Raw genomic sequence first — 12581 nt, forward strand, 5'->3', positions numbered from 1 at the left:
AAGTACCGGAAATAGTGGTCATATATACCAAAATGGATCTCACTCACTTTTCTCAGCGATGGCTTGACAGATTTCCACAAACTAAGATTCAAATATAAGGTCTTACGGTCCCATACGGAATTCCTGAATTTCATCCGGATCCGACCTAAAAATTTTTCTAAACTGGACTCTTAACCGTTATTCCCAATCTTAGGGTCAATTGAAAGGTCTTATGGTCCTACCAAAAATTACTGCATATTTTTGGATGCAACAAACATTTAAATCGTCATTTAGAGTGCGTACTAGTTGAGTTTGTATGTCATGTTAGTTGGTGGCCGTACGAACCGACTTTGATTATACCGGTTCTCGGGTTCCGGTGCCGGAAGTGCATATAATAGAGAACCCACTTCGTTTTCTTAAGGATGACCTACGCAATCAATGCACTGTTTTATTCTGTATGTCATACTAGTTAATGCACAAACAATCTCTTGGTTTCTTCCAAAAATCGAAGAGAAATTTTTTGAATAGAATACCACAATATTATATGTACATGAGAAAGGCATCATTACACCACTAGGTGTATTAAAACAGGTCTTGAACAAATGATTCACAGATGTGAAACGATGTTTCTTTATATTCGCGCGAAATCCGCACCAACGTCCTGAAAACACGACCAATACGGTTCTACAGACTCGAAACCTCTGCTTAGTGCTTGGAAAAAACACCTAAACTGGACAAAGACGGAAAAGTATTTCAATTGTTGGTAATGAATTCTCTCGGATAAAGCCCAATTTTGCGGTGTGTATTCAAAGGAAACGTTCCTGGTTGGGAAACAATTCCGATTTCATCATCCGCACCGCCGAATGTCCGGTAAAAGTGAATGTTTCGAGGTGACTTTTGGAACGGGGATTTATCTTTTCATTGATTTTTTACGTAGAAATTTTATGCAGTGAAAATGCTTGAAACTCATAAACGAAACCTAATGAAGTCAATCGAGAACCAGGGTCCTTCATAAGGACAATCACCCGAAGAATCCAAGCAACCACTGTCGGGTATGGAAAGCGCCTCCTTGGCTTAACCCTTCCAATGTTCATATCGAAAATGTTTGAGTTATGATGACAAGCAAACTTGACGGAAAGGGAAATCCGAAAGAATTGGCGTTTTCTACCAATTTCTTTTACAGAAATGAAAACAGTTTGATGGCAACGTCTATCTTTAAACCATTGGCTTTTAACAGCATCAAATTAAATAATGTACTCAATATTGTTTCAATATTTTTAGCAACCCGACACAGGCATGCAGCAGTGACAGACCGATCGAAAATTTAAAATAGATTCACCCAAACCTCGACTAGCCGCACCGTGGCCGGCCGGACCTACCTTCAATGCAGACGACATGATCGCGGATCTGTGACGCCACCTGACTGTCGTCCAACAGGTCGATCAGATGGTAAATGGCGTAGATCGACGGGTGGACACTTTCGAATCTCTGTATCTCCTGGCGGATGGCCAGCGAGTTGTTGAACAGAGACTGCAGATGCGACCGGGAGCTGTTGTTGTTGGCCATCGCTTCCTCGATCCAGCAGACAGCGAACGGCTGTTGCAGCACCACTCGCGACACTCGTTTTATTCGTTGTTGTTGTTTTGTTTCGATTCCGTTTTACTCGGCAGCTTCGTCGGGCTTCACTCCACCACCGCCAATCAACACACAAATGCACCGACTGACACAAACACACAAACGCACGGAACTGATTTGAGCAGCGCGCACCTAAACAAAATCCAATGACACAAATCTTCCGCGCACTGATGACTTGATTTATTCGAACATTTGACAACAAATCACAGACAGATTTTCTTCTCACTTTTGCGCTTAGCCATCGCAAACCAACTGTTTAGTTTGCCTATTGAATTTTCAGATTATTTTGTTGCTTGACTCAATTTGCATATCGAACTGCATAAAAGAGTATTGAAGTACTGTGACGAACGAATGCCATTAATCATTACTTCTTGAAGGATCCAAGCACTGGTTCGGTCGTAGGCTTTTTAAGGGTTGACCTCACCAATATGTTGCAATTAAAGGAACCCTATCAACATGAACCATGTTGATAGCAACAGCAGCAAAGAAAAACATTGACAAAATATTGTCCCTTTGCTCTAACCCACAACACTTTCCTCACGCTACGGCTGCTGTGGGGGTAAATCTTCCTTTTGCTTGCTGTCGATCTATCTCGCTCACTCGCTTCACCTGTGCGATGCTATGCACTCTTCCGCAAAACAACGGCACCTCTTCTGTAGCACGAAAGGCTTCACCAAAGATTTTCAGCACACCTAATAGAACATCCCGTCGTAGTTCCTCCGTCAGCAGCACACTGTAGCACTTCCGACGAACAATAGCACACAAATAGAGCGAAATCGAACGCAAATTGCACGATTGACACACTTTTCTGCGACGTTTTCCCGTTTTGAACGATTAGCACTGGCAAACAGAACGTATTATACACTGCAAAGGTTGCGCCCCATTCAAAGATTGCGACGGTGACCACGGCTGAGACGATGATTACACGGTGACATCGACGGAATGGAAAAACATCACCGATGCCAGGAACCGAAACACGGAACGATCCGAAATATGCGTACACTTCAAAAGCTGCTTCCAACTCTACTACCAACATGCATCGCTTCTATGCTGTCCGCAAGCTCACCATTCAACTTCGCAGTACCGGGAAGGGTTGCCGACTGGACGGTTATGATAAAGTTTAAATGTCACATAGTAAAAACTGAAGGCTTAATTTTTAACAGATAGGTTTTGTGTTCACCGGAAGCGAATCTAGAGAATTCCTCTTCAACGTATATGTTCACACTTGGTTTATTGGTTGTTATCCAAAAACACGAGACATGATTAAAGATTGATTTTCAGTGAAAATAGAAGCAAATGATGATAGTAAACAATCGTTGTTTTCAATATTCAATGATTCTGGCAACCGCGCGTCTGATAGTATACGAACCGACACACGGAACCGTGAGTTGTAAAGTGTATGCAAAAGGGAAGAAGATTGCGACATGAAAAAACGGGACTCGTGTATGCGGGTGTTTTCGTTCAAGCAGTGCACCAACACAGGATAACCAGGTACACAATCGTGCCTCCGATTCTCACGCACACTCACTCCGTATCTATCAGCAGGAGGAGCGAACCAAAATAAAAGCATAAACAGAATGGTTTGATGTTTCGAATGTCAGAAGAATGGGACGCAAAAGAGAATGGTTAAAAAATACTGCTCGCGCGAGAGTGAATCATGTGCCCTGCGGGAAACTATACGAGCTGTGTGGTGAATCGACGGCTAACGGCAGTAACGGATAGGCATTTTAAATTGGCAGTTATCTGTGCTTTCTATTTTGTATACGTTTGAATAAAAAATGTTTGAAACGTTGCTATATGAATTTGTTTGGCTACAAAAAAATGCAAAATTGTTAATTCGGCCAACTTTTGCATGGCTTTGGCGCTTGAGACAAGCCACATTTACTTGCCTAAATAATATGTTCACATATCTCTCCCAAAACGTGTATTTTGATATGATTGGGACCACTATGCATAGATACGGCTGTCAAACGGTCACAAGTGTGCTAAACTAACAATCATTCTAGCGTTTATTTACCGCTCTTCAATCGAAACATCTGTTTTCACTAGATTTTCGGTTTTGAAGAAAGCATACCCGATTATCCCTCAGACTAAATCGGATTTGGTCAGGTGATTTTACCGACTTTAAAACTAACGAATTTAAAAATTGTTGAACCTATGAGAACTCGACTTAACAACCGACGAAATCAATCATCCTGATTTCATAATTTGATAGTATTAAATCGGTTCCTCGAGGGATAATTTGAATCAAAAAACACTTTTTTGTAATTTTTTACAGAGAAAGAGATTAAGCAAATTTATTTAAACATTATAAAGCATCATTTAAAGGATATGTAGTGAAACTTCCGTATACTAATACACTGGGATCTTTTTTTATGCGGTTTTTTTACGCGACTTTTTTATGCGAATTTTCAGAGTAATGCGGTTTTTTTATGCGAAGTTTCAGAGTTATGCGGTTTTTTTTATGCGAATTTTCAGAGTTATGCGGTTTTTTCATGCGGTTTATTGTATGCGGTACGTAAATTCGCATAAAAAAGACTTCAGTGTATTAAAAAGTAAGGCGGTAACAGAGCATTCCTCAAAATCGGCGTAGAATTATCTGAAATCAATGATGAAATTGATTTTACGCGATCTTACGCTAAATTTTCTTCCAATTTTGAGGTGAAAAACTACCATAATGTTAAAATGGGAAAAAAAATCAACAAAACGTAGGGAGGAGGCCTTGGTATAAAAAAGCAACAAACCCGGCAGACAGAGGTCCATTGTTGAACCAATTTTAATATGAGGAGTTGAAACCCAGTTAAACTAGTTTCACTGGAGCATTTTGGAAGTTTCCAACTACATTTTTTTCAAATATACACTACGCACCTGTAGAATTCGAGTTCGCGTAGAATAACAACACATTATACTTTTATATGAAGAAAAAGTCCAATTTTCACATTATTTTTGTAGGAAAGAAAACAACAACATACCGTTCCTGCAAAGTATATGCGAGTATTTCGTTCAGTATGTTGTTCAACAAACGCTTAACGCCCAACAAGATCTAACCGCTTTCTCAGTGGGGGTTGATGCAAATAGTGCCAAATTGTCATGTTGATTCTGTATTATATGCTAGTCAATGCGGCTCGACAAAATTCACTGGGATCCTGCAAAAACCCAGTTAAGGATCAAATGTAAACCAAGTTCACTTGTGTTGGAAATTTGTGTATTACGTACATTTTATTTGGAACGTATGTTATTACAGTGCTACAGTGCAAACAGTTTATCAAAGTGGCTTGAACGATTGAGTTTCAAACATTCTGTTTTAGCAACGGTTTATTCTCTAATGAATGTTAAACCTAACTTTTTGGATGAAATATCAGTTTTGATCAATTTTTCACCAATGTTTGATGGAAATTTTTTTTATTATTATTATTTTTTTGGGAGCAGGGAAAAGCCCGCTGGAGCTGAAATTTAATATCTCTATCTCCAGCAGGCATTACATTTTATGAATGTAGATTCTAATTCCACAATAAAAAAAGTTGGCTACACTGCTTCAATGCATTTGTATAAGATCGCGCCACACAAAATAAACATAACTAAATATTTTCTGTTAAAAAAGCAGTTTTCTGAAAAAATAAATAGTTTTTAGTCCATATCCATTGCATTTCGCGTGCTAAATTGTAGGTTCCTATTTTGCGGAATTTCTAAAAGAAGGTAAATCTTTATCTCACAATAATTTCTGCAAAAGAAAATCCATGTAGGAAAGTGTGCGTCCATAATCAAATGTGTTAGTGGAATTAAGCTGAAACTAAAATAATTTTTCTGAAGCCGTTTTCAGAAAAACGAAAAAGTTTTAGACTAAGATTCTTGCTTTTTTTTCAATTGCAATTCTAAGCAGAAACGCCCTGGTTGTTTTAATTAAAATGTTATTGATTCAACTAACATATCTGTTTATTTTGTCATAACTATTCTGGTTCAAATGCTGTCCCTTGGCGGAGAACGAAGACAACAAAACGCGAAACAAAAATCTTTTTTATTTCAACAGAAACCTTTCATACTGAAATTTTTCAATGGCAATGAACGTCATTTATGTCAGTTATGTAGTGACCATAACGTGACGAATGAATTTAATTTTAAAGTCACGATAATAAAATAATGAAGCAATGAATGTAGTGACCATGTAAGTGTAAGTGTAAGTGAAAGTATGCAGAAAAATATAAGAGTTAATTGTAAAACCAAGTTTTTCATGTACTGAATAGATATTCCTACAGTATAAATGTTTTAATTTCATCTGCGAGTAATGTATTTTCGTACAGTTTATGTCAATGCAACTAGAAACGCTTAACGCTCAAAAATTACTGCTAAACTAAAATGATAGTATTTGTATTTTTTTGAAAGTGCATCTCTGGCATTAAGCTTATCAGCAACATTCTTGAAAACAAAATCAAAAAAGTATTTCCAGCGAGCCATTCTACAAGTGGAGGAAACATTTTTTAATGCCCTGTGTACATTTGCTGGTGAATTATAATCTATTGTTGCATTTCGATATCATCTGTGAGTTTAGTGATAAAGCAATAAGCAGCTACTTTGCAAAAGTTCGATGTTCAAGCGGTGAACGATTAGCAGCCTCCCGAAAAAAACTTGCCATAGGTGTTTTAAGTTCAAATAACTAAATAATTGGTTAAAACAACTGAGACACTTTTTGCTTTCATACATACAGGTAACTTTGCTGGGAATGCGTCAACGCTCAGTTGCACGAGTGACACCTCATTGAAACGTTTCATTTTCCTCTTAGGGTGTATGTCATTGCTCAACTTCAACGTTTCATTACTTGTTTGTGGTGCGTGTCTTTGCTGGGTGTTATGCTAAACGGCCAGCACGATAAATCAAAAATAACATTCTAGTTAAAAAAAACAATCGATTAGTTGTGCCAAATTTTAACAAACAAAATTCAGAAAAAGAACTAATATTTTAGTTGTTTTACGATCGCTGGCTTTTCCGTGTAGTATTCGTTATTGTAGAGCCCATCGCAATCTAGGAAAGATAATTCAGCCTGTCGTACACATCTTTCGTTTTTCGTTTTTCACTTTTGCTTGAAACATTAACGAGTTCTGCATATTTCACAACATGTTCTGGACTAAAGGTCTTAGTCGCTAAATAATCAATAAGCTATAAAGTTTTTTTGATCAACTGATAGTCTGTCGTTTAAAAAAAAAAGTTGATCGCCGAGATTCTGTAGATATTTCCCCAACAGTATTTGAGTCAATGATAAATTGAAAAGTCTTACTCTCTTAGAGCCGACGCCATTGAGCAATTCGCGATCTCTGTAGCATAATCCGACTTATTTTAATTTAATTATCTGGTCTATGGCTTCTTCAGAACCGATCGAATCAAATTTCTTCGCACTCAGCATATTAAATAATAAACAGAGAGTCTCTATGGAGACGAAATTTTCTGTCTAGTTGAGAAGAAAATTCATTAAAGGATTACTAGTTGAGAAGAAAATTCATTAAAGTACACTCGAGTCGAGTCGAAATTTCATCAGAGTATTCCGAATTATAATTTGTGTTTGCTATGGGGTTACTGTCGAACTAATCAGTACGATTCTCCAACTTAGTAGGCGGGAACAAAAATTCTTTTCTTTAGTTGTATTGCCTTGACATATATTTTTTCAATTTGAAAAAATTACTAAATTTTTTAAGCAGAAGCAGTTCAAGGGTTTCTTCGACAAGGAAACGTTTGGCACATACTAATACTTGTATTCAATTTCGTACTAAAACATCGAAATCCTCTATTGGCCTATTCTTCGAACTGCTTCAGAGTTTAGTTCTAAGCCGGCATCGAAGAAGATCACATCCCATTCGAACGCGCTAATGTTGTAAGTAGTACCGTTATCAGTTGTTTCTGGTTATAAAATTACCTACCTGATAAAGAACAGTAATTCTCTATTCATGTTGCCGTAGATCATTTGTCAAAGACTATCCAATGACCCTAAAAACAGCATGTCACCGTATTTCATCACTATTTTGATCGTGTTTCTCGCGATCGGTACTCTGCAAGCGGGCGTCGTTCGTCGAGTGGCGTCACCCTCGTCGACATCACCGTCGCCGGCGTCGTCTTCATCCAACGAGCTGCGGACGGATGCAGAACAGAAGGCTAAAGTACTGGTAGAACGATGTGAAAAGCACTACCAGGAGGCAAAAGCCAAGCAAGCTCATGCAGCCTGGGCCTACGCGTCCAACATAACCGAGCCGAACCTGATGCAAAAAGTCAAAGCAGCAACCGAATTTGCTGCCGTCGCAAAGGTAATGGCGGATCAGCCGCCATTGCGGACACCTGAATAGAATGGCACACCATGGTAATCTATTGTTTTCGTTTTTATCCAGTTTGTTGCTCAAGATCTGCGTCATCATGACTATCGGACGTTCCGAGATGAAGATTTGAAGCGTCGTTTCAAGGAATTGACGAAGTTGGACTATGCCGCTTTGCCGGAGAATCAGTTCAAGGAACTGTTTGCCGCCGTCTCCAGTATGGAATCGAACTACGCGAAAGTGAAGATTTGCTCGTACAAGGATAAAACCAACTGTCATCTGACGTTGGATCCTGGTAAGAAACAAAATATAAAACCGTGAACTTTCCGCCATTGTTCGATTGAATGTTTTAGAGCTGACGGAAATTTTCGCCACCAGTCAAGATCCGGAGGAGTTGGAATACTACTGGGTAAAGTGGCACGATAAAGCCGGAAAGCCTTCGAAAGCGTCATTCCAGAAGTATGTTGAACTGAATAAGGAGTCAGCTAAACTAAATGGTAGGTTTTCTGGACCCTAACGCCATGATCGTTTGTAACCATGACGGTATTCAATAGGTTTTAACAACGGAGCTGATGTGTGGCTAGCAGAGTACGACGATCCGACCTTCGAACAGCAGGTGCAGGATGTGATCACCAAGATTCGACCGCTATATGAGCAAATTCATGCGTACGTTCGTTTTAAACTGCGAGAAAAATATGGATCCAATGTGGTTTCCGCCAAAGGACCGATTCCAATACATCTACTCGGAAATATGTGGGGACAAACATGGGATAATGTAATTTCCTACCTCTTTGTTGAATCAAACAGGTTTAAATAGGCTCAATTTTTCAGATTGTCAACTTTACGACTCCCTTCCCGGAGAAGAAACTCTTGGACGTGACCGAAGAAATGGTGAAACAAGGCTACACTCCGATAAAAATGTTTCAGATGGGAGATGATTTCTTCCAATCTCTGAATATGACAAAACTACCGCAGTGAGTTCTGGCTACGATGTGTTATGTGTCTGATATTAAAATTCCTGAATATTTCCAGAACATTCTGGGACAAAAGCATCCTTGAGAAACCAACGGACGGACGGGATCTGGTATGCCATGCCAGCGCTTGGGACTTTTTCGCAACGGATGACGTTCGCATTAAGCAGTGCACTCGGGTTAACATGCGTGAATTCTTCGTCGTTCATCACGAGCTTGGTCATATCCAGTACTATCTTCAATATCAACATCAACCGATCGAATACCGTAGCGGAGCAAATCCGGGTTTCCACGAAGCCGTAGGTGATGTTCTTTCGCTGTCGGTGTCAACACCAAAACATCTGAAACGGGTCGGATTGCTGAATGACTACGAGGAAGACGAACAAGTGAAGATCAATCAATTCTACCAATCGGTAAAAGTTATCCTAAGTTATCAAAATATTGACTTTTCCTAACCTAATATCTTGTAGGGTGTCACTAAGTTGGTTTTCCTTCCGTTTGCTTACACCATGGATAAATACCGATGGAGCATCTTCCGGGGTGAGATCAAACCGGGAGAGTACAATTGTCGCTTTTGGCAGTTGCGTAACCAATTCTCCGGGGTTGAGCCTCCGGTCGTACGCACAGAGCAGGACTTTGATCCCCCAGCCAAGTACCACGTTTCGGCTGACGTCGAATATCTCCGCTATTTCGTTTCCTACGTAATCCAATTCCAGTTCCACAAAGCCGCTTGCAAACTAGCCGGGGAGTACGTTCCTGGTGATCCAGAGAAAACACTGAACAATTGCGACATCTATCAAAGCACGGAGGCGGGAAATAAATTGAAGTAATTGGCTAATCTGTTTAATAACTGGTAACTATAAAATAACAAACTGCTGAAATATTACAGGGAAATGCTTTCCCTTGGGGGTTCAAAACCATGGCCGGACGCGATGGAGATACTGACGGGAGAACGTAAAATGAACGCCGACGCCATCTTGGAGTACTTCAAGCCGCTGTATGATTGGCTGAGCCAGGAAAACAAGCGACTTGGAGCACACGTTGGTTGGACTGAATCCGACAGTGAGTACCGGGAAATTTCACATTCGAAAAAAAGTTTGAGCTCTGATTGTTGTTCTTTTCAGAATGCATTACTAGCAAGTTCGATTTTATGCATGGTAGAAAATGATTCCAGCTGGACTTTCATCAACGAACACAGTTATTTTAGAATTGACTTTTTATTAATTGCGTGTTATTTTTTTACAAATAAATGTTAAAAAACTCAATTGGGATTAGATTTGAGTCGGTGTATTCATTTGACCAGCAATGTTCCTTTTTCTAATCCACTTGTTTCTGAAGAACTATTGGAAATCGTCATTCTGATACAATAAAATCATAAAATGGCTTCCTTTTGGCATATCTCTTTTGAATCTTACGTATTTTGTTGATTGAAAGCACGCTCGAAGCTATTTCCAATTCTTACAGACAGCGACACAGATTTATAATTTCGATAGCTTACCTGAAGAGTACGATCGGTTAAATATTTTTTTATCGTATATTTTTAATATGTTGGGAACGGGGAAATCGAACAAAACGTTTTAGTCAAATGTTTTTTTTCTGAGTGTAGAAGAGTAATTCTAGTAGATCATGTTTGTTACTCTAACAAGTTGATAATAAGTTTAATGCTCATGACGAAATCCAAACTGCTCTTGTTTATCGAAAAATCGAATATTTAAAGTGCAGAGCAGAATTAGAATGATTTTTCAGGTTTTTAAATAACCTTAGAATGTATTCCAGAAGGCTTTAGATTATGGTTTGATTTGTTTGAAATTTAAGTAAAATTTGCATTCTGCACGAAAATTATTATAATTAAATTTATTATATTAAATTTAATATAAAGGATAAAAAACTGGAGATTATCATCAAGGAAGGATAGAAACATTGAACTTAGTTTAACCCATTATAACCCAGGGGTTTTAAAATTTGAATCAAATTATTATTCATTCAAATTATTAATCAAATGAATATTATGTGTTAAAGATTATGGGAAACGCAAAACCACTGTTAAAAATCTTTTCTTAACCGAATTTATGCCACTGTGTGATATATCATACACACGGTCGTCAAATGGTGAGATAACTAAGTCCTCACAAGTCCCTATCTCATGCCTCCCCGAGCGTCTATGATGACATTTGGTCAATAGAACGGCGTCGACTGGGTGCTATCGCCTTCTGCGTTAGTAGCAGAATGAGAGGGTGCGAAATGGCTTGTAAGTTGAAGCCCATCCTAAAGTGCAGTGTTTATCATAGTATATAACAATATTTAATTATGTTGTTTATTACATCATGTATTATTATTATTATTAATATTATTATTATTACTATTATTATTATTATTATTATTATTATTATTATTATTATTATTATTATTATTATTATTATTATTATTATTATTATTATTATTATTATTATTATTATTATTATTATAATTATTATTATTATTATTATTATTATTATTATTATTATTATTATTATTGAAGAGCGTAACTTACACTGCGACATTAACTGTTATATTGTGTCGTAGCATATTATTTCACATATTATCGTCTTACACTATTTTATGTTATTATATACTATGTTGTATGGTATTATACTGCATTGCATTATATCATATTATATGGTATTATATTATATTATATTATACTTTATTATATTATATTGTATTCCATTATATTATGTTATATTGTATTGCATTATGTTGTATGATATTATATTATATTATATTATAGGGTTTATTATGAGTAGTACTACGTACCTCTGCGCAAAATATAAATTTGTTTTTCTTGTAAGTTATCATTTTTAAAGTAAATTTTAACTAAATATCAAGGTCGTCACAAGGTGAGCTTGGTCCTCACTGGTTCCTGTTTCATGCCTACACGTGTATCTGTGGTGACAATTGGTCGAAATTTGAGAAAATTGAGAAATGACATATAAATTGAAGTAATATAATATCATAGCATATCGCAACATATCGTTTTATTCATTCTATTATTTATTATATAATTCATTGTACTATATTATGTTGTTTTTTATTAATATTTTCATTATTATATTTATTGTTATTATTATTAATTAGTCATCAATAATAATAACATACATTATTTTTGTAGATGTGGATATTATTATTGTTATTAGAAGAGAAATATTCTACTTCCTGCAGTATTGCGAAGATAGAAGAGCATAACTGACACTCTACATTAACTGTTATTTTATATATTTATTTATAATATATTATATTGTATGACATTGTATTATACTATATTAAATTAAAATATAACGGGTGATTTTTTAAGAGCTTGAGAACTTTTTTAAACAATAAAACGCATAAAATTTGCAAAATCTCATCGGTTCTTTATTTTAAACGTTAGATTGGTACATGACATTTACTTTTTGAAGATAATTTCATTTAAATGTTGACCGCGGCTGCGTCTTAGGTGGTCCATTCGGAAAGTCCAATTTTGGGCAACTTTTTCGAGCATTTCGGCCGGAATAGCCCGAATTTCTTCGGAAATGTTGTCTTCCAAAGCTGGAATAGTTACTGGCTTATTTCTGTAGACTTTAGACTTGACGTAGCTCCACAAAAAATAGTCTAAAGGCGTCAAATCGCATGATCTTGGTGGCCAACTTACCGGTCCATTTCTTGAGATGAATTGTTCTCCGAAGTT

The 12581-nt window shown here is 37.2% G+C and overlaps 2 protein-coding genes across 2 annotated transcripts in view; one reads left to right on the plus strand and one right to left on the minus strand.

The window, feature by feature from the left end:
- The window catches only part of LOC131431283 (centaurin-gamma-1A), a 378759-nt gene extending 376117 nt beyond the window's left edge, over positions 1 to 2642 (minus strand). The window contains exon 1 of the mRNA XM_058596897.1: positions 1359 to 2642. Coding sequence (XP_058452880.1) covers positions 1359 to 1545 — 187 coding nt within the window. The 5' untranslated portion in view covers positions 1546 to 2642. The remainder of the gene's footprint in view (positions 1 to 1358) is intronic.
- Positions 2643 to 7291: 4649 nt separating this feature from the next.
- Positions 7292 to 10154, plus strand: LOC131431285 (angiotensin-converting enzyme-like). Its single transcript, XM_058596900.1, has 10 exons — positions 7292 to 7474; positions 7560 to 7901; positions 7983 to 8202; positions 8261 to 8404; positions 8462 to 8682; positions 8739 to 8881; positions 8940 to 9291; positions 9349 to 9704; positions 9768 to 9940; positions 10003 to 10154. Exons 2-10 carry the CDS (start codon positions 7599 to 7601, stop codon positions 10044 to 10046), a joined length of 1956 nt encoding a protein of 651 aa, XP_058452883.1. The 5' UTR covers positions 7292 to 7474; positions 7560 to 7598; the 3' UTR covers positions 10047 to 10154.
- The last annotated feature ends 2427 nt before the right edge of the window (positions 10155 to 12581 follow it).

This window comes from Malaya genurostris, chromosome 2 (assembly GCF_030247185.1).
Source record: "Malaya genurostris strain Urasoe2022 chromosome 2, Malgen_1.1, whole genome shotgun sequence".
Taxonomy (NCBI): Eukaryota; Metazoa; Arthropoda; class Insecta; order Diptera; family Culicidae; genus Malaya; species Malaya genurostris.

Coding starts and splice junctions, on each gene's coding strand:
- LOC131431285 (XM_058596900.1), top strand. CDS start 7,599: ATGTCACCGTATTTCATCACTATTTTGATCGTGTTTCTCGCGATCGGT. Junction 7,902..7,982: donor AATTTGCTGCCGTCGCAAAG/GTAATGGCGGAT, acceptor GTTTTTATCCAG/TTTGTTGCTCAAGATCTGCG. Junction 9,941..10,002: donor TGGTTGGACTGAATCCGACA/GTGAGTACCGGG, acceptor TGTTCTTTTCAG/AATGCATTACTAGCAAGTTC.